This window comes from Triplophysa dalaica, chromosome 17, assembly GCF_015846415.1.
Source record: "Triplophysa dalaica isolate WHDGS20190420 chromosome 17, ASM1584641v1, whole genome shotgun sequence".
Lineage (NCBI taxonomy): Eukaryota > Metazoa > Chordata > Actinopteri > Cypriniformes > Nemacheilidae > Triplophysa > Triplophysa dalaica.
The window spans coordinates 16,125,407-16,143,217 of NC_079558.1; the positions used below are offsets into that span (position 1 = coordinate 16,125,407).

A 17,811-nucleotide genomic window follows, 5' to 3' on the forward strand; every position below is an offset into this window, starting at 1 on the left:
CTCGTTAGTGGTATTTGTATGCTGTTAATTTTACATTTTTTGTATGTGGTGGAAACATGAATGTGTATTGAAACATGAAATTGAAAATATTTATTTTATTTTACTATTAAGTTTGTTACTATTTATTTTATTTGGCTGTTAGTTATTTCATGCAATTGCATTTATTTGATTTATATTAATTTATCGTAAGAGTCCCTGATGTCATATGTTGCATGTTCTCTTGTTTAATTGTTTTTAAAAAGAAATAAACCAAATTTTTTTTGAAAAAAGGATGGATTTGTAGCGTTTTGAAAAAAATAAAACAATATTGTTGTTTCATTTAAAAATCATTGTTTAACATGTTCAGACTGAGCCAGTAGACCATTTTAACAGGATAAATTGAATATTAACAAAATGTATGGGTCTAGGTAAAAAATGTAATTTTCATGAATACTATTAAAATGGATTTATAGCGTTTAGGAAAAGAGCTCTTCATGTGAATATATGTTTAAATTATTGCAAAATATAGTCTACTAGTAATAATATAAAAATAAGTTTGTGATTTCAGCAACTACCTTTTTCCTGAACAGAATCGTTGTCTCACTTTAAAGCTAAATAAAATACTTTTAATTGAACTTCATGAACTTCCAAGTCAATTACTTAGTAGTAAAAATTTGTAGATATTTTGTTTTTTCATGGCATGACTTGTGATTGGAAAAATAGAATGTGTAAATAGAGTTAAAGACAAAAAAGTAAGACAAAGACGGACAAACTCAATATGTACCATTTAAACAAAAAAGTGTTTTAATGCCTTTCTTGGTAATTTTAAGAATAAAATACTTCATAATTCAAACACTAATTTGGAAAGGGTTGTCCTATATATTAATATCTGTCCTAAATATAGCAGTTTTGTTTTTTGGATCCTTTTCTGATGATTTCTTTCTCTCTGTGTTGGGAACAGGCTCACTGAAGCTCCTCTGGATGTTATACATTCTTCCTTTTAATCCTCCTCCTTTCTGTCGTCTTCTCCTTATTTTTTCCCATTTCTTTCACTCCCACTTTTCATCTATACATTTCAATTTTGAGCTGGAAAGTGATTAAAAAAAAGTTAATTACAGTTTAATACCAATCACATAGCAAAGGTGTAAAACTCAGTTCCTTGAGGGCCAGTGTTTAGCTCCAACCACACCTGACTTGATGTTTCAAGTAATGCATCGGCCATACCTGTCTTTTTGCTCCATTAACTTTCATTTATATGCATAAGAAATGCGACAAACCAGAAACGCAAGCTTCTGCTGTAAAATTGCACATGTTGTGTCCCAAACTTCAAATGCTTTTATACACAGTGTCACAATAAATAGCAAAAGATTGAAAGCCATGCTTCAATTTGCAGTTTAAATATTAACATTCAAGAACACCATAAACACAAAGTAGATGTTCCTGGAACAACAATTTTAAGATGATAAGGTTAGGTAAAAACACAAAAATGTATTAACTCCCTTACGAAATTTAAACATGTTTTTTTTTAGGTACAAGTATAGTCACCAGTTTTTTGGAGCATTTATTACTTTGGGCAAAACCATGATTTTACACCAGTTACAATCGTTTATTTTGTGATAACCATTGTTTTGCTGCCGTAAACATGTTTTTTGGTTTTAACTGTAGTAAAACCATGGTACATTTTCGTAAGGGCTATGTTATTCTATGTGTCATTTTAATTCTTTATTCGAAACTTGTGTTACACAGAACTCATTCTTACTTTTTCAGTGCCAAAACCTACTAGTTAAGTTACTAAACAAGCTTAATGCACTTGCAAAAGCCTTATACATGGAGTTGGTTTGGTAATGCAAACATCAATATATGAAGACATATATATATATATATATATATATATATATATATATGTATGTTATCCTTTCATGCCAAAAATCATTAGGATATTAAGTAAAGATTATGTTCCATCAAGATATTTTATACATTTCCAAGCGTAAATATATCAAAACTTTACTCTTGTGAGTAGATGCAGCCAAACCGCTAACAAAAATGAAACAAAACCTGTTTCTTCTTAGCAACAGCCTACAACTGAGCCTCTGATAAACAACTTTAAAGCCGATTTTCTCAATACTTCACTTTTTTTGTACCGTCAAATTCCAGAGTTTCTTGGTTGATAAACCAATCAGGCATTTACTTGAAAAGGAACCAAGTCATCTAAACATCCCGAAAATATATATGGATTGTTGCCTTGACATTATGTATAACTGTCCCTTTATTTAAAAAAATATGTAAAAAATATATAAGTACATGACATACAATCACCTAAAGGATTATTAGGAACACCATACTAATACTGTGTTTGACCCCCTTTCGCCTTCAGAACTGCCTTAATTCTATGTGGCATTGATTCAACAAGGTGCTGAAAGCATTCTTTAGAAATGTTGACCCATATTGATAGGATATCATTTTGCAGTTGATGGAGATTTGTGGGATGCACGAAGCTCGCGTTCCCCCACATCCCAAAGATGCTCTATTGGGTTGAGATCTGGTGACTGTGGGGGCCATTTTATTACAGAGAACTCATTGTCATGTTCAAGAAACCAATTTGAAATGATTGGAGCTTTGTGACTTGGTGCATTATCCTGCTGGAAGTAGCCATCAGAGGATGGGTACATGGTGGTCGTAAAGGGATGGACATGGTCAGAAACAATGCTCAGGTAGGCCGTGGCATTTAAACGATGCCAAATTGGCACTAAGAGAAATTGAGAAATTGAACAGGTGTTCCTAATAATCCTTTAGGTGAGTGTCCTTACATACGTTTAAAATCACTTGTTTTCTGAAAGCAAAACCATTCCACCAAAACGAACACAAGTACAGATCCACACAAACATTTAAACAAACACATACTGTTTAAAGACAGGAATTACACATGTGTTGTAAGAGGTGAGTGTTCTATACCTTGCTTTTGTTACTTGAAAACTGAGGGAGGGGGCACTGGTTTAGGCTGGAAGTGAATACAGCAGGTTAGTGTGAAATAGATTACATGAGTATGAGAGTTAAAAAATGAAGAGAGTGAATGGGGATTCATGATAGATAGAGTTAAAAGTTAGTAGTTAAATGTAAATCAGTAGTACAATGGGTAGTATTGACCCGAGTAGTATGAAAGAACCAGGAACAAAATATGTAAAGCCTTTTTGTAATTCTTACAAAAGTTGTTAATACTGATATAAGACAGATTTTATTTTTATAAATACGTTTTAGAACTTACGTTCCAGGTGGTTGCGGGCAACAAATTTCAAAATCTCATCAAGGAGAATGACAGGGAAAGAGAGCTTCAGTACCACCATCCACTGTTCAATGCTCAGGGCAGTTAACTTGAAGATCATCTAGAAAAGGAAAAGGAAGATCATGGTTGGTGGACAGTCACAGTCAATGGATAGGTATCAAATGTTAAAAACAAGATAAAGCTTCATACAGGCAGGGGGTCCACATGGAGGATCATGAAGTGGAGGGACATGGAGAGGGTCATGGCGGCGAGCAGCCAGCCATTACTCCATGGAGGCATACGTAAGAGAGACTGGTTCTCAGACAAACTACAGATAAAGACAGGGAAAAGCTTTAAAGAATATATATTTTATACATTATGTTGTACGTATATAATTTCATTTTTTGTGCTCCTATGTAAACAGCAGGTTTTGGAACAGAGCCATAGTATTGATTTAGAGAAGCCACAACAGTGTGTAACAGTATAACAGAATCAGATGAAATGTGTAACCTGTTAAGGGCATTGAACATCTCAATTGTCACCAAGACAGACAGAGCCATGGTCATAGGTGGAGCAGCCTCAAACACCTCACATTCAACGCCAACGAACTCCTCATTATCTTCATGACACTGCATAAAGTGAGACTACAAAAAAAAGTAGCAAACCGGAAGATAAATCACCAGAAATGAACAGAAAAACATATCTTTATTAAACATAATATTGATTTTTACCAGCTGGTAGAATGTGATAGAAGGACCCTCATGATCATACAGGAACCAGTGTGCAGCAGCAGCCACAGTGGCAGCACCCACATAACCTGAAGACAATGAGTTTTTTGAGAATACAACCAAAGTTTACACATAGAACATAAGCTATTTCAAAAAGTTGATAAGGATACCAACCTCCAATGACCATGTATCTAAAGAACAACCAGCCAGAGATGAGAGGCTCTTTGGCAGAGCGGGGTGGCTTGCCCATGATATCAAGATCAGGAGGGTTGAAGCCCAAAGCAGTGGCGGGCAGTCCGTCAGTTACCAAGTTCACCCACAGCAGCTGAACTGGGATCAGAGCCTCAGGCATACCAAGAGCAGCAGTCAAGAAAATACTGGAAGAGAAGAGTGTCACAAATATGAGAACATTAAACATAATATGAAACAAGGGCATCGGGTGTTCAATGTGAGTCATGGATTCTCACCAGACGACCTCTCCAACATTTGAAGAAATCAGATAACGAATGAACTGCTTCATATTGTTGTAAATGGCTCTGCCTTCCTCAACAGCAGCCACAATGGAGGAAAAGTTGTCGTCGGCCAGGACCATCTCAGAGGCTGACTTGGCAACGGCAGTGCCAGAGCCCATGGCAATGCCAATCTCTGCCTTTTTCAAGGCAGGGGCATCATTGACACCATCACCAGTCTAGAAGAAACAAAACAATCTCAAAGTTCTCTTGAGGTCAATCATATCACAAGGTGTCCATGATATTGTCTGAATTAGCCTGTGTTTAGTGAGTGTAGATTCTTATGTCTTACCATGGCAGTAATCTCATCAAAGCCCTGCAGGAACTCAACAATCTTAGACTTGTGGGAAGGCTCAACACGAGCAAAGCAACAGGCCCTGCGTACAGCTTCACTCTGCTCAGAGCGGGGCAGGTCATCAAACTCACGGCCAGTGTAAGCCCTGCCGGTCACATCCTGATCCTCAGAAAAGATGCCAATACGACGGCAGATGGCCACAGCAGTACCCTTGTTGTCACCTGAACATTTCCATTACAATAATAAGGCTCCTTAGTCATTTGATAGACAGGTCTTAGGTATTGCAAAAGTACAATATAAAAGTGATGAAAAAGACTAATAAAACAATGGAAAAGGAGTGAACTGGAGTGAAAATTCGCACCAGTGATCATAATAACACGAATGCCAGCAGCCCTGCACAGTTCAATGGCACCAGTAACCTCTTTACGGGGAGGGTCCAACATACCAACACAGCCAACGAAGGTAAGGTCAGTCTGAGAAAAAACAAATAAGACAGAAAAAGAATGTCAAACTTTCCTATTCCTGGCATTAAGATGCATATTGGTTGATCGGATCACAAACGGACAAAAGAGACACCTTTTACACCTGGTGTTTTGATCCATCTCTTGTGTCCACTTTCGACCACATCTGTCCACTTCTATAATTTTTTTGAGGAGAGGGTTTATTGGCGGCTAAGTAACAGGGCTTTTCAAGGGCCTTTTAGACCAAATGGACTAAATAAGCGCATGCAATGTACATACGAACCTGACCGGAGAAGGCAAAAAAAATAAAAACAGGTGTTCGTTTTTAAACCAAACGTTTAGGTTCAGCCGGTAAAGTTTAAATCCTGTCGGCGCAATTAAGCATTTTTACATATTATGTCCGTATGCAGAAAGTAGGCGGTCTCATGTGGCTGTTCGAATGCATTCAACCACATGAGCGTCTACACCACGAAGACAATTTGGTAAAATGAGTTTTTGACTACCTCTGGAAGTGGTTGAAAGTGGACCAGCTCAAAACGTTTCAGACCCGTTCAGACCTGTATTTATCGTCGTCCTCTTGTGATCCGATAGACCAAAACGGATCTTAATATCAGATGTAAACTATCACAACAGGAGCCGAACTGTTCTTTGAAGTTGGGATGTTATTTGGTATAAATCTATCAAAGTGTACTCTTTTTATGTTCACCTCATAGTCAGCAAATTTAGTAGAGTCCTCAAGTATCATTTCCTCAACCTTCAAGGGATGGTCACGGGTGGCCAGGGCCAAGCAACGAAGGGTATCACGGCCGGTACCCCACTCCTTGATAGTGGCCAGGATCTTATCCTTCACAACACCAGTTAAGGGCAAACGTGTGGCACCAACACGCACATAGGCACACCTGTCGATCACACCCTCTGGAGCTCCCTATTACCCAAGAAAGGAAAGTGTGATACGTACATCAATTAATTACACAAAGTAAAACAAGCTGTAAAACAGAATGCTTAAACAAAATGATTGTAATAATGTGTTGCTTAAACTAGCATGGGAACCATGGTGCAGTAATGGTATTAAACATAACGAAGGCTATGGTACTTTGATATACAGTGTGGTAAAAGAAACAAAAACACACCTTCACAAACATTTTGCAGCCTGCATCACCTTTTACAGGGCTACAATAAACAGACATGGATTTCCTATCACGGGAGAACTCCAGAGTGAAGTTTTTCTTCATTAGCTGCTTCACAACCTACAAAAGGTGACAGGGGATTCACGTAGGAGTCATAATGTTATATTTGCATCTCCTATTAGCTCTATATTATGAGCCTATCTAGTAAGGTTTAATCCCATACGTACACTGCAGCAGGCATTGGCTCTCTCGACCGGAGACAGGTTGTTAACATTGCTCTTGAACACATTCATCTTTTCAACTAAGCAGCTCAGGGCAGTCTCAGTGGCCTCGCCAACCTTCTCAAAGATCTTCTTGGACTGCAACACACAATTCAAATATTTTAATCTTGAAATTATATTACAGCTTGCTCTAGTATGTCTGAAAGAATGCACACCTACCTCGTTGTAGTCGAGGGAGGAGTCATTGCACAGGGCGCAGATTGTGGCAAGCTCAACCAAACTGTCATACTGACTACAGTCAACGCGAGCACCCGACTTTGTTCTAAAGGGGTTACATTCACGACTCTGATTAGGATTGCCTTACATACCGTATAGTCTGTTAAGAAGGAAAATTTGATTGTATACTTACACCTCACCCTCAGGGGTGTACTTGGAGCCAGAGATATCAAAGCAATCAAGGTCAACGTGATCTCCCTCAACTTTGTCAATGATGAACATCTGTAAAAACATTTTCTTTTTAGTCTCTGAGGGAATAGGTGTATAAAAATGTATATATCAACATCAATGAGCGCTTTTCCACCATCGAACCGAACCATTCTAAGCACGGTCTGAAACGATTACGGTTATATTTCCACTTGAATTGGCTCAGCATAAAACGATTGAATCGTGCAAATACACTGCGTGTAGTGACATTAGGATTGGTCACTCGCCTGTTACCTGGATACCAGATCTCTTTGTAGCCAAAAAAGCAAGTTATTAAAAAAGGTAACTTAGTTGGTTAATAGCTGGAGCTGGGGGTACCAAGAGAAATGAAAATGTTTTCAAGTCATTGCTCAGATTCTTGCGTTACCGAGGCAGAGAGGGACGCATTTGTGTTTACATTCTAAAAAGTTTTGTTATAAGCCCTGCAGTGGAAAATGAAACTATTTACGTACCGGATCAGTACATTACATTATACCAGTATTAGCCCTAGCCTCGTTATTAAATAATGGATGTCCGTATGGGCATGTGAATACATACTTTGGTCACACACATCTGGTTGGTGGTCAAAGTGCCAGTCTTATCAGAGCAGATGACAGAGGTGCAGCCCAGGGTTTCCACGGAGGGCAGAGAGCGGACAATGGCATTTTTCTTGGCCATACGTCTAGTACCAAGTGCCAGGCAGGTAGTGATGACAGCAGGCAAACCTGAGAGGTGAGGAGAAAAAAGTTATGGTTGCCTACCTGACTATAGGTAAGGGTAATCCTTAATGTAACAAACTTTTAAGACTGAAAGATTTGTTCCAACAACCTTCATTTGATCAGATGTAGAAAACATTGAAGAAAGACCACAAATTCAGACATTTTTATGGGTGCAGATTGGTAAACGGTGCAAAAGTCATGAGTTTTGCCAATAAAAGCATGCCTTGATAAAAAAATGTCTTCTAGGCACTTGAGATCAAAGTTTTGCCAAATTCAAAAAATGTAATGTGAAATGTTGACAAAAGGTGATTGCTATCTGAATGGTGGGAAATCAGAATCTCATTAGAGAGATGTATTGAGTGAATTGTTATACTCACCCTCTGGGATAGCAGCCACAGCAAGAGCGACAGCAATCTTAAAGTAATAAACGGCACCACGGATCCAGGATCCACCATGGACAGGGTCATTGAAGTGGCCAATGTTGATCATCCAGACAGCAATACAGATCAGAGTGATAACCTTTGAGAGCTGTTCACCAAACTCATCCAGTTTCTGCTGTAGGGGGGTCTTCTCCTGCTCGGTGGCAGCCATCTGGTCACGGATCTTACCGATCTCAGTTGACACACCAGTAGCAATAGCAACGCCAATAGCTTTTCCAGAAGCAATGTTTGTGCCCTAAATGTGGGAGAATCAAACAAATGGTAAGTAAATGTGATTTACCTAAATACTGTAGGTCCTGTTCTTGAATTAACAACTTCTGTTGGTGCTGAAGGACATAGCTTTAACCATCAAACCAATTGAATTATAGATAGGGTTTAATGTAGAATTGGGGTTAGAAATGTGAAAAACTTTCTATAAAGCAACTCTAATTTCATGGGCCAGTTTAGGAATGGGGGCTTACTGAACTTTTAGAAAGTAGGTCATGCACAATTTCCTATCAACCCAATAAAATGTTAGAATAACGTGTATGGCTAGATCAAGAAAAAATATTGGACACAAAATGAAAGATTCTTCTTTTGTCTTCACTCACAGAGAAAAGCATGTTCTTCTTGTCCTGATTGACAGCTCTGAGGTCTGGGACAGGATCGGTGTGCTTGATCACACTGACGGATTCACCTACACAGAGTTATTCTTGTTTATATAACATTAAAATTAAAAGTCAGATAAGAAGATGCATGATAGTAGGGATCATCTGTTTGATGATATTTAGGTTACAGTACAATCCTAGAGGTACTAACCAGTCAGGATGGACTGGTCAACACGAATAGTGGTGGAACGAATAGCAGTAAGTCTGATGTCAGCAGGGACTTTATCACCAACTGAGTAAGAGAAAAGAGGGTTTAGAGTATGGCTACCTAATCGAGGCAAACAGATATACCGTAGTTCTTTATGCAAAAAAAAGCAGTTTTTACTACAGCACATTTTTATCAACCACTTGCTACCCAGGATAAACTGACAACAATGCACTAAGTGGCATTAGGCCACACATACTTATCCCCCTGTAACTTCTGTCAGGTCTATCTACATTTTTTTCTTCAATCCCAACACTCACAAAAGACAATAAGTGAAGAGCTTTTTAGAAGAAACCTTACCAGACACCTCCACAATGTCACCAGGGACAATCTCTCTGGCCTTGATCATCTGGACGCTCTTTCTGTCAGAGCGGTAGACCTTACCCATCTCAGGCTCATACTCCTTCAGAGCCTCAATGGCGCTCTCGGCATTACGCTCCTGTACGGCAAACAGATATTTGTATTTGTATGCAAGCGAACTATGCATTCACATATTCTTTACTGTTTTGAGGTAACTGTGTATAATTTCTGCATTACCTGCCAGACACCGACAACAGCATTGGCAATAAGAATGAGCAAGATGACAAAAGGCTCGACGAAGGCAGTGACTGTGTCCTCACCTTCCTCAAACCAAGCCAGCACCTAAAACAAAGAAAAATAAGGGAGCACCACAAGATATATATTAGTCCTAATTCCAGTCGTTGTGTCATATAGTCCACACACAACCTTATAAAAGTTGAAACACTAAGCACACTGTATACAACGTTGTCCTGTGCATATCTTCAACACAGTCTAACGGCAATTCAGGACATTGTGACAAAATGTAATCTTTTGATTTGTGTTAATAGACACCAATTTCCCCTTTCTTTTGTGTCACTCAGCATGACTCTTTTCGTGTCACCCACATAGACTGTTTAAAATATGGACGTAGTGTCCGTGACATCACCTGAAGGTTTGTTAACAGTAAAAACGACTTGTCACACAAGTGACCACGCACTTAATTTGCAGACTTTTAACGTGGGGCTCATCGAGATTCTGCTCTGTTTTGGAGCCAGCCTCTAGCGGCCAGTCGATGAATTGCGTTCAACCAACCTTGTTGGTTTCACAAGAGAGACCGGATGATTGCCCCTTGGTCTCCCAGCACGACTTTCAATCTAACACGTTTTAATAGTTAGTACCTTTCATATGTATAAATATATATCAATGCAATCTGATGGGAATTCATTCCTATTTCACAAGGTGGCTCATTTGTGTGTATTACTACGATCTCATTCATACGTTTTATTATGATTTGATTTTGTCCCTGTGACAGGTTTAGGGCTGGGGTAAGGGGGGGTAGCCACCTTAAATATGTACGATTTGTGTCCACAAGAATCAATAGATTCTACATTTTGTGCCTATGCCTGGAACCGCCTTGAGACTGGATTAATATCTTGTAAGAAATAATTCATAATTCCAAAACAAAAATGTATATATTAAATTAACTCCTCATAACGTGTTGAAATATGAAATATATGCATATAGGCATGTGTTGTAAACATTTGTTGAGCATGTTTATCAATGCAAAGAAATAATACTGCATTTGTATAAACTTTTGATTTGTTAACCAGTTGAAGGCTTATTGGCTGACTGGACCCACATAAAATGTTTATTTATGAGGTGAAGAAATGCTATATTCTTATAACATGGTTTATTTACCTCTTGTGCAACAGACATAAGGCATATAAATGTGTCACCCAAAACTGTATTGCACAATATTGTTGCACAACAGACTTTGATATATTTACGCTACCTTCACATTTTCTGCCCTAGCCCTACATCTCCCCTGACCTTTACCGAAGGATAGAGTTTCTGTCTTTGACTCGACTCCTTCTTAAAATAAACCTCTTCCCACTCACCCTCCTTTAGTACTCCTCAATATTTCCCTTCTAAGGACATTGAAACAACTGGCCAAGACGCAGAGAGGTGGGAGTCAGAAATGAATACCCCCCTCATTCACCTCTAACCTCCCAACACACTTCTAACCCCCAAGCCTCCACCATACTGATACTTCGCAACTTGACACTTAAAAAATGACACTAACAGTGCGGCTTCTAACTAGTAGTTAGAAAACTTTTAAGCAACAAAGTTCTCAGTTGCATTAGAATGACAGTGCATATGTGACCCTGGACAAGAAAACAAGTCTTATGGGTACATTTTTCGAAATTGAGATTTTCCATCATCTGAAAGCTGAACAATTAAACTTTCTATGGATGTATGAGTTGTTATGATAGGACAATATCTGGCGGAGATACAACAGTTTACAACTCTGAATCTGAGGGATCAAAAAAATTGAGAAAATTGCCTTTGAATTGTAAATTAGGGGCACTGTAGCAGGCAATCCGCTCACAAAAATAAAGTTTTTATATATTTGGGTGGGAAATTTACAAAACATCTTCATGGAACATGATCTTTACTTAATGTTCCAATGATTTGTGGCATAAAAGAAAAATCGATCAATTTGACCCATACAATGTATTTTTGTCTTTTACTAAAAATGTTCCGGTGCTACTTGAGACTGGTTTTGTGGTCCAGGGTCACACATGTGCCTTGTTGCACAACACGACATATGCTTGGGTTTGTGCTTATGGCAACTTACACTGTACTACAACAGCTGGTTAAAAGATGCACCCATACGTTTAAAGGGCATGTTTAAAAGTGAATGTCAAAGATCACAGCATCTATAAATGACAGCACCTTTCACATTCTATCGACCTAGTTTTCTTAAAAAAAGAATTCTTAATAATAACCAGTATATTTAGTTTACCATTGGGTTTGTGATGCACCTGGTGTCTTTAATTAGCCACATATAATTGCTGACTTACGAAAGAGATGCAGGCGGCAAGCAGCAAAATTCTGACCAACAGATCCTCAAACTGCTCAACAATCAACTCCCAGACGGACTTTCCTGCAAGGGAATGGACCAAAGTTGAGTATTTCCTTTTTTCAAGATACATGATTAAAAACTAATTTTTATCACTTATGACATAACAGTAACTAGTATATATAATAAATGTTTGTTACTTTATCATCAAAATGTTCATACGTACCCTCTTCAGCTGGCAGCTCTGGGAATCAAAGTATATGGAGCAGACAGAAGAAAAAGAAAAGATAAACTGATTAAGAATCATTAATTCATTACGACATTTGGCTGACAGTATGTGTAAATCAAAGTAGAGTATTTTTTGTTGAATAAAGATGAATGAATTATGACCTTAATATACGTCACCCTAGACACATATACAATATTTAGGAATGCAATTAAAAAAGTGGATTTAAACATTAAGATAATGGATTAAGAAGACGATTAAAAACATTTATATAAGACCAGTCATACAGTCAAACATTGAAATATATTTAAATATCTTCAGACAGTCATCCAAAACACATATTTTTGCTAAATGAAATGCTTGCTATTACACATGATTTGGCCTTTCACACAAGTGTTTTCAAGTCTTTCCTGTTTCCAACACTTCAGGAAAACGTATTGGAAGTAAAAAGAGCTTGTGCATGCTAAAGCCTCTCTTTATAAGAAGATCTGTTGTGCGACTTTGCAATGACAGTAACAAATGTGATCTCCCAGGCCAACTTCCTGCAGCATCTAAGAATCTGCCTACCCCCATAAGCCTAAATACTGTTCCTTTAGTTAGACGTCTCAAATAACCAAGCAAGACCCCTGTGCCATCACATGTGTCTCTTCCCTTCTCCCCCTCTGCCACAGGCTATTTTCAAAGCCTGCTTCTCAGCTTCTGCGCCACAACCTGTCGATGTCACTTCAAATGTCACAGAGTAGGCTGAACATTTCAGAATATCCTTAAACATCTATCATGTATTTCTAACAAAGGGAATCACGTAGCCTCAGAGTGGCATATAGTCTATGTAGTTGTGTTTACCATTATCACTATTCCAAAGCTGTTAACCCAAAAGCTGTGGCTTTGAAATAAGAGATGTTTCCAGCTTTCAGATTTTCTAAGCAATCGCTGCATGCATTTTATTGATCTCACCATTATGGCCGTACTTGGCCAGGTTCTTCTTGACTTGATCAGGGGACAAGCCAGTGTTCTCATTAACCCCAAAGTAGGCCAGGGTCTCAACCGAGGTCTTGGCGTAGGAGTCCTCCATCCTGTCAGGAGTGAAGGAACTTCAGTAGTAGCAAAAGCTTAGTTAAACGGGTCTATCCGTGCTTCTTATTGATTGTATCTATTGCTCTTGGTGTTCTCTGCACTGGAAAATCTGACCCCTTACTTGGACCCCCTCCTCACTGGAGCGATGGATTGACAGAAAGAGCGAATAAATTCTCAATTGTGTGCCCTTTTATACGGCTCCCTGCTGCCCCATTGGCCAACGTTGTCGATCATCACACCCCAGAATTCCAGTCTCCTGCATATGGCTTTGCAGGGCAGGGTCATGGTTAAGGGGTTGGACGACTTGACTTGATAATCTAGGGGTAACAGGGTGGGCAAGGAGCATGTGGGTAGATACCTAAGGGCTGAATGAAAAGTTGATCTGTTTTTGGAACATGCGTGGTCAGTGGAATAAGGAGAGAGGAGAAGGTGAGAGAGCGAGAGACAGAAGAAAGTGAGTGACGGGCCAAATGGCCTCTGATGTGGGGAGGGGGTGTATAGAAGCGCTGGTAGGTTAATTTGGTACAAGCATTAAAGGAGTGTTGTTACAACAAGTGAATGCCACCCTGAGATCCGTGCTTTTGGCATGAGAAAGTTTTTGTAAAGGATAATATCATCACTTATGATCAAATCCAGACCTCATTTGATTTTACATTGATCCAATTAGATTTATACAAATATGTCATGCTGCTTTAAAAGTGTTTGAGAGCTTGTCAGCAATTCGGTCTGCAGACCCCCTTTCAAGATCAGCTTTCACAGGTTGGGACATTAGGTTATCTAGTTCCAACCTGACTTCTAACAGCGAACACCTATACTTGCTTTGTCCTTATTGGCTAGCACTAATACTGTAAATCATTTTAATGTCACAATAACCATACTGTATATGTAGATAACATGGTGTACACATTTATAGATTTTTTGTTAACTGATAGAACTATGCTAACAAAAATCCTGCAGGCATAGGCCTAAGTTTTAGATTAAACGTAAACCTAAAAATGGACTTTGTCTGTGACCCAAAGATGGTCGGTTTCTTTTTTAGCACTTGTTAAGGCGAAACAGAGATGGAGGGGAATAATGTCAGGCTGAAGAATATCCATCAACTCTCAGACTCTACACATACTCAGATTCATTTTAAGAAACTCTGATCCCACGAGCTAATACACAGTAGATCAGGAACATTATTAAATATCAATACAACACCAAATATTCAAATACAGTATTTGTTAAATTGTTATCAAAATCGTAGCCTTTAAAAAGCTTCTGATATCACATCAAATACAACTAACTCCAGCTAACCATAGTGAGATATATATATATATATATATATATATATTTATGTATATATGATTTAAAGAGAGTAATTTCAATTATAGAATATTGCCTCAAATGACATAAAAATTACATAACATTCATGTATAATGAAGAAATTGTGGAAAGAATAGGTGTCCATGCCTGATTTCATCCTCCTATTATCTAAACTGAGCCTTGGATTGTCATCTGTATATGAATGTTACAAACTTCGATAAATACCACAATGAAGTATCATAATTTCACTAAAGACAACATTGACTAAATCTCTTATAATCAACTCAGGAGACAAATTACATTCATTTAATACATCAAAATAGAAACAAGGGAGAACTCAGGGTTTAAATACAAGGACCAAACAATGAGAAAAACGAATGAGATAATTAATACGACACATATGAAGACTTATCAACTGAACTAGCATGCAATGGTAGAAAAAACATTCTATAAAGGGCTATGAATAGTGTAAATATAAAATAGACCAGAAATTAAATAACTTATCACATTTTTTCTGACCTAATGATTTTCTTGGTAACTACAACAAATATTTTTGAGGTTGTCCAAGAACCAACTTCAAACAACTTTATTAACAGCGTTCATATCTGCAGAACTCATGAATAAAATATTTACGACATCACTTGAAGGCAGCATGAATTGCCATATTCAAGTTTACAAAATTGTGATCTGAAGTACAGAAGAGAGAGCTGAGAGGCAAGCTAAAACAGACATTAAATGGCCTGTCTTCACTTTTGAAATCTGTAGGACAGCTGCATTGACATATTTCACACTTCTGACACACCCATACACTGAACAGTTTAATAGAATATTATCATTCATTCAAATGGCATGCTGGGGAAAGTACATAAACTTGACATTACCACTTATTTTATTGAAAGCTCTTTGTACATGCATCTGTGCTTTCTATCTTGTTGTTCATTCAACACACTGTGATTATAGCAATGCAGACGGGTGTGTCGTTTTCCTCTGACCACCCAATGACATTTAACTCAATATCTCACAGGACAGACTATCCTCGGATTCACAGCTCAGGGGCTTAGCTGAAACCAATTCGTCAATCTTACTTTACTGTTTCATATATACACCGCGATAACATAGAGCAGCTGTAATCTATATCTTTTCCAGTATTTTTGGTTTTGCAACGAACCAAACTTTAAAGCTGCCTAAATATATCATTGATAAAATGATTCTTATTATTAAAAATGTACTGCTATAATCCATTAACATGCCTGTATACTATAGCTAGTGTTTGTGATAAATGTCTGCATTCTGTCCTTTATTGTTAGGTGAAACTTGTGGTCATGGAATGAAAATTACAGTCGTTAGGCAACAGTGCACACATGCAAGATACCATTTTAGTGGATTGTTTGTAGGTTTTGAGGACAATTAAGGGGAAGTTCACCCAAAACTAAAAGTTATGTCATCCTATATTCACCCTGAAGGTGTTCCAAAGCCATACATTTATTTGTTCTGTTGAACACAAAACAAGATATTTTTAAGAATGTGGGAAAACAATCAGTTCTCGATGACCATAGTAGTTTAACTTCCTACTATGGTGGTCAAATGTGCCCCAGAACTGTTTGGTTTCAACATTCTTCCATATCTTTTTATGTGTACAGCACAATACCATAAGTTTGGAACAACTTCTGGGTGAGGAAATGATGACAGATTTTTGGGTGAACTATTCCATTAAGCAGATGTCTATTTTTAACGATAGTGGACACAAAATATGAATATTTAGTGCATCTAAGAATACTATTAAAATGTCATGAATGGTTCTAAAAATATGCTTGATTTTTATGTTTGCTTATTACTTTCTTTCTGTGAGACTGAGGTATAAGATGGACATGTTCTTGCCAGGCTAATGATGTCATGGCAATGTCATCAATTCACATTAGAGTGAAGACAACATGAACTTTTCTTATTCCCCTGTCATTGCTTTAGTGCATGAACACCCCAACACACAGTTGGCACAGATACGTTTAGAGTTACTCAACCTGGTGTTCATGGTTTCTGCTGACATGAAAGGAGATACTGCTGAGCTTAGAGTTCATGCCACTGTCAAAGTAAAGAGCTGTGCTTTAGCATGTGCTATTGATCATTCTTTAGTCCAAACTCTTTCAAACATGGTACACTGACATTCGTAGACATGGTAGTGATGTGCAATCTTGTTCTTTTGCACTGCAGTATTATAAACATAGAGGTGTAAGTGTTAAGAATTGAGCTAGTAGCAACATTTGTGTTAACTTGAATTGGTATCAGAACTAAAAATATTCCAAGACACATGTCACTGCACGGTGCAGACATTTTACAACACACTTTTAATATTTGGCTCGGTTTACAAAAGCATACTACTACTGATAACTAAACATAGTAATTCTTAAATTCACATTATGAAACAATTGTAAGATTAAACATTCCAAACAGTTAGTCCAGTCCACATTACAAAAAATGACACCCTTTTTATTTAACTGATATTATTTTCATACTGGTCAAATGCACTGCATTGTTTTGAATACTATGCATTGTGGTCATGAATACAGAAAAGTATTGTGCGTCGCATACATGCTGCTATTTCAAAAATATGATAACGATATTGGACTAAGAATTTCTTAACACAGACTTAAGTTAGACATACAAGCCATGAAACACAGATGCAATTGATTGATGGGTGCGGTCTTGCTGTACACGTGCATAGCTACTGCATAGCTGTAACAAACCTCAGTACTTAAGGGGGCGATAGAGATACGGTACCGGAATTACATTTTTTGATAGCTAGCTAGACAGTTAAACAAACCTTCATCCTACTCAGCAAGATTCAAAGAGAATCTTTGACATGGCAAATACTCACTGTAAGCTTGCATAACTAGAAGTCTATACCAGCAAGTTAAAAACGCTGTTCTATGCACCAGTATGCAATTTCCCACAAAAGATTTTAATTTAATTTATAAAGTTATACCACACACACAAGATACAAAACCATAGATCTGTTATTTGTAGAGGACTGTTCCTTTCAAAGGTTGTAACATGTAGTTGGGATGAGGCAAGTGCAGACGAAGTCGACACAAAATAATTATTTATTTAAATAAAACACAAAACAAAACCCCGAAACCCACGAGGGGGTAAAACAACAATGAGAAAGGGAATATAATAATAGACTGCACAGGAGCGTAAACGAACTAAACTGGACTAAGACAATACTTAACAAAAACTCACAATGACTGGTTGTATGAGGTCTACTTATGACATTCGCGTGACTTTTACATTCAA

General features: G+C 37.8%; 1 protein-coding gene across 2 annotated transcripts; it reads right to left on the bottom strand.

Moving 5' to 3' along the window:
• Positions 1-760: 760 nt before the first annotated feature.
• On the bottom strand, positions 761-13,384 carry atp2a1l (ATPase sarcoplasmic/endoplasmic reticulum Ca2+ transporting 1, like). 2 transcript variants are annotated; one of them, XM_056771808.1, is made up of 24 exons: positions 13,096-13,384; positions 12,142-12,159; positions 11,917-11,999; positions 9,590-9,694; positions 9,353-9,491; positions 8,999-9,079; positions 8,791-8,876; positions 8,138-8,435; positions 7,600-7,766; positions 6,989-7,077; positions 6,799-6,901; positions 6,586-6,717; positions 6,362-6,478; positions 5,938-6,156; positions 5,132-5,243; positions 4,768-4,991; positions 4,434-4,654; positions 4,141-4,343; positions 3,970-4,055; positions 3,749-3,882; positions 3,449-3,566; positions 3,242-3,359; positions 2,932-2,977; positions 761-1,065 (listed from the first exon to the last, which is right to left on the bottom strand). In XM_056771808.1, the coding sequence occupies exons 1-23, from the start codon at positions 13,211-13,213 to the stop codon at positions 2,973-2,975; spliced, it is 2,976 nt and encodes a 991-aa protein (XP_056627786.1). In that variant the 5' UTR covers positions 13,214-13,384; the 3' UTR covers positions 761-1,065; positions 2,932-2,972. The 2 variants fall into 2 exon arrangements, with proteins under 2 accessions (XP_056627786.1, XP_056627785.1); XM_056771807.1 differs by lacking the exon at positions 2,932-2,977.
• Positions 13,385-17,811: the final 4,427 nt, after the last annotated feature.

Bases quoted from the DNA above. Each gene is read 5' to 3' on its own strand.
- atp2a1l (XM_056771807.1), bottom strand. From the start codon at position 13,213: ATGGAGGACTCCTACGCCAAGACCTCGGTTGAGACCCTGGCCTACTTT. The intron at 6,718-6,798 runs GTAGGTGTGCAT...TGTGTGTTGCAG, and splicing joins CCTCCCTCGACTACAACGAG to TCCAAGAAGATCTTTGAGAA. The intron at 5,244-5,937 runs GTGAACATAAAA...GTTTTTTCTCAG, and splicing joins CTAAATTTGCTGACTATGAG to ACTGACCTTACCTTCGTTGG.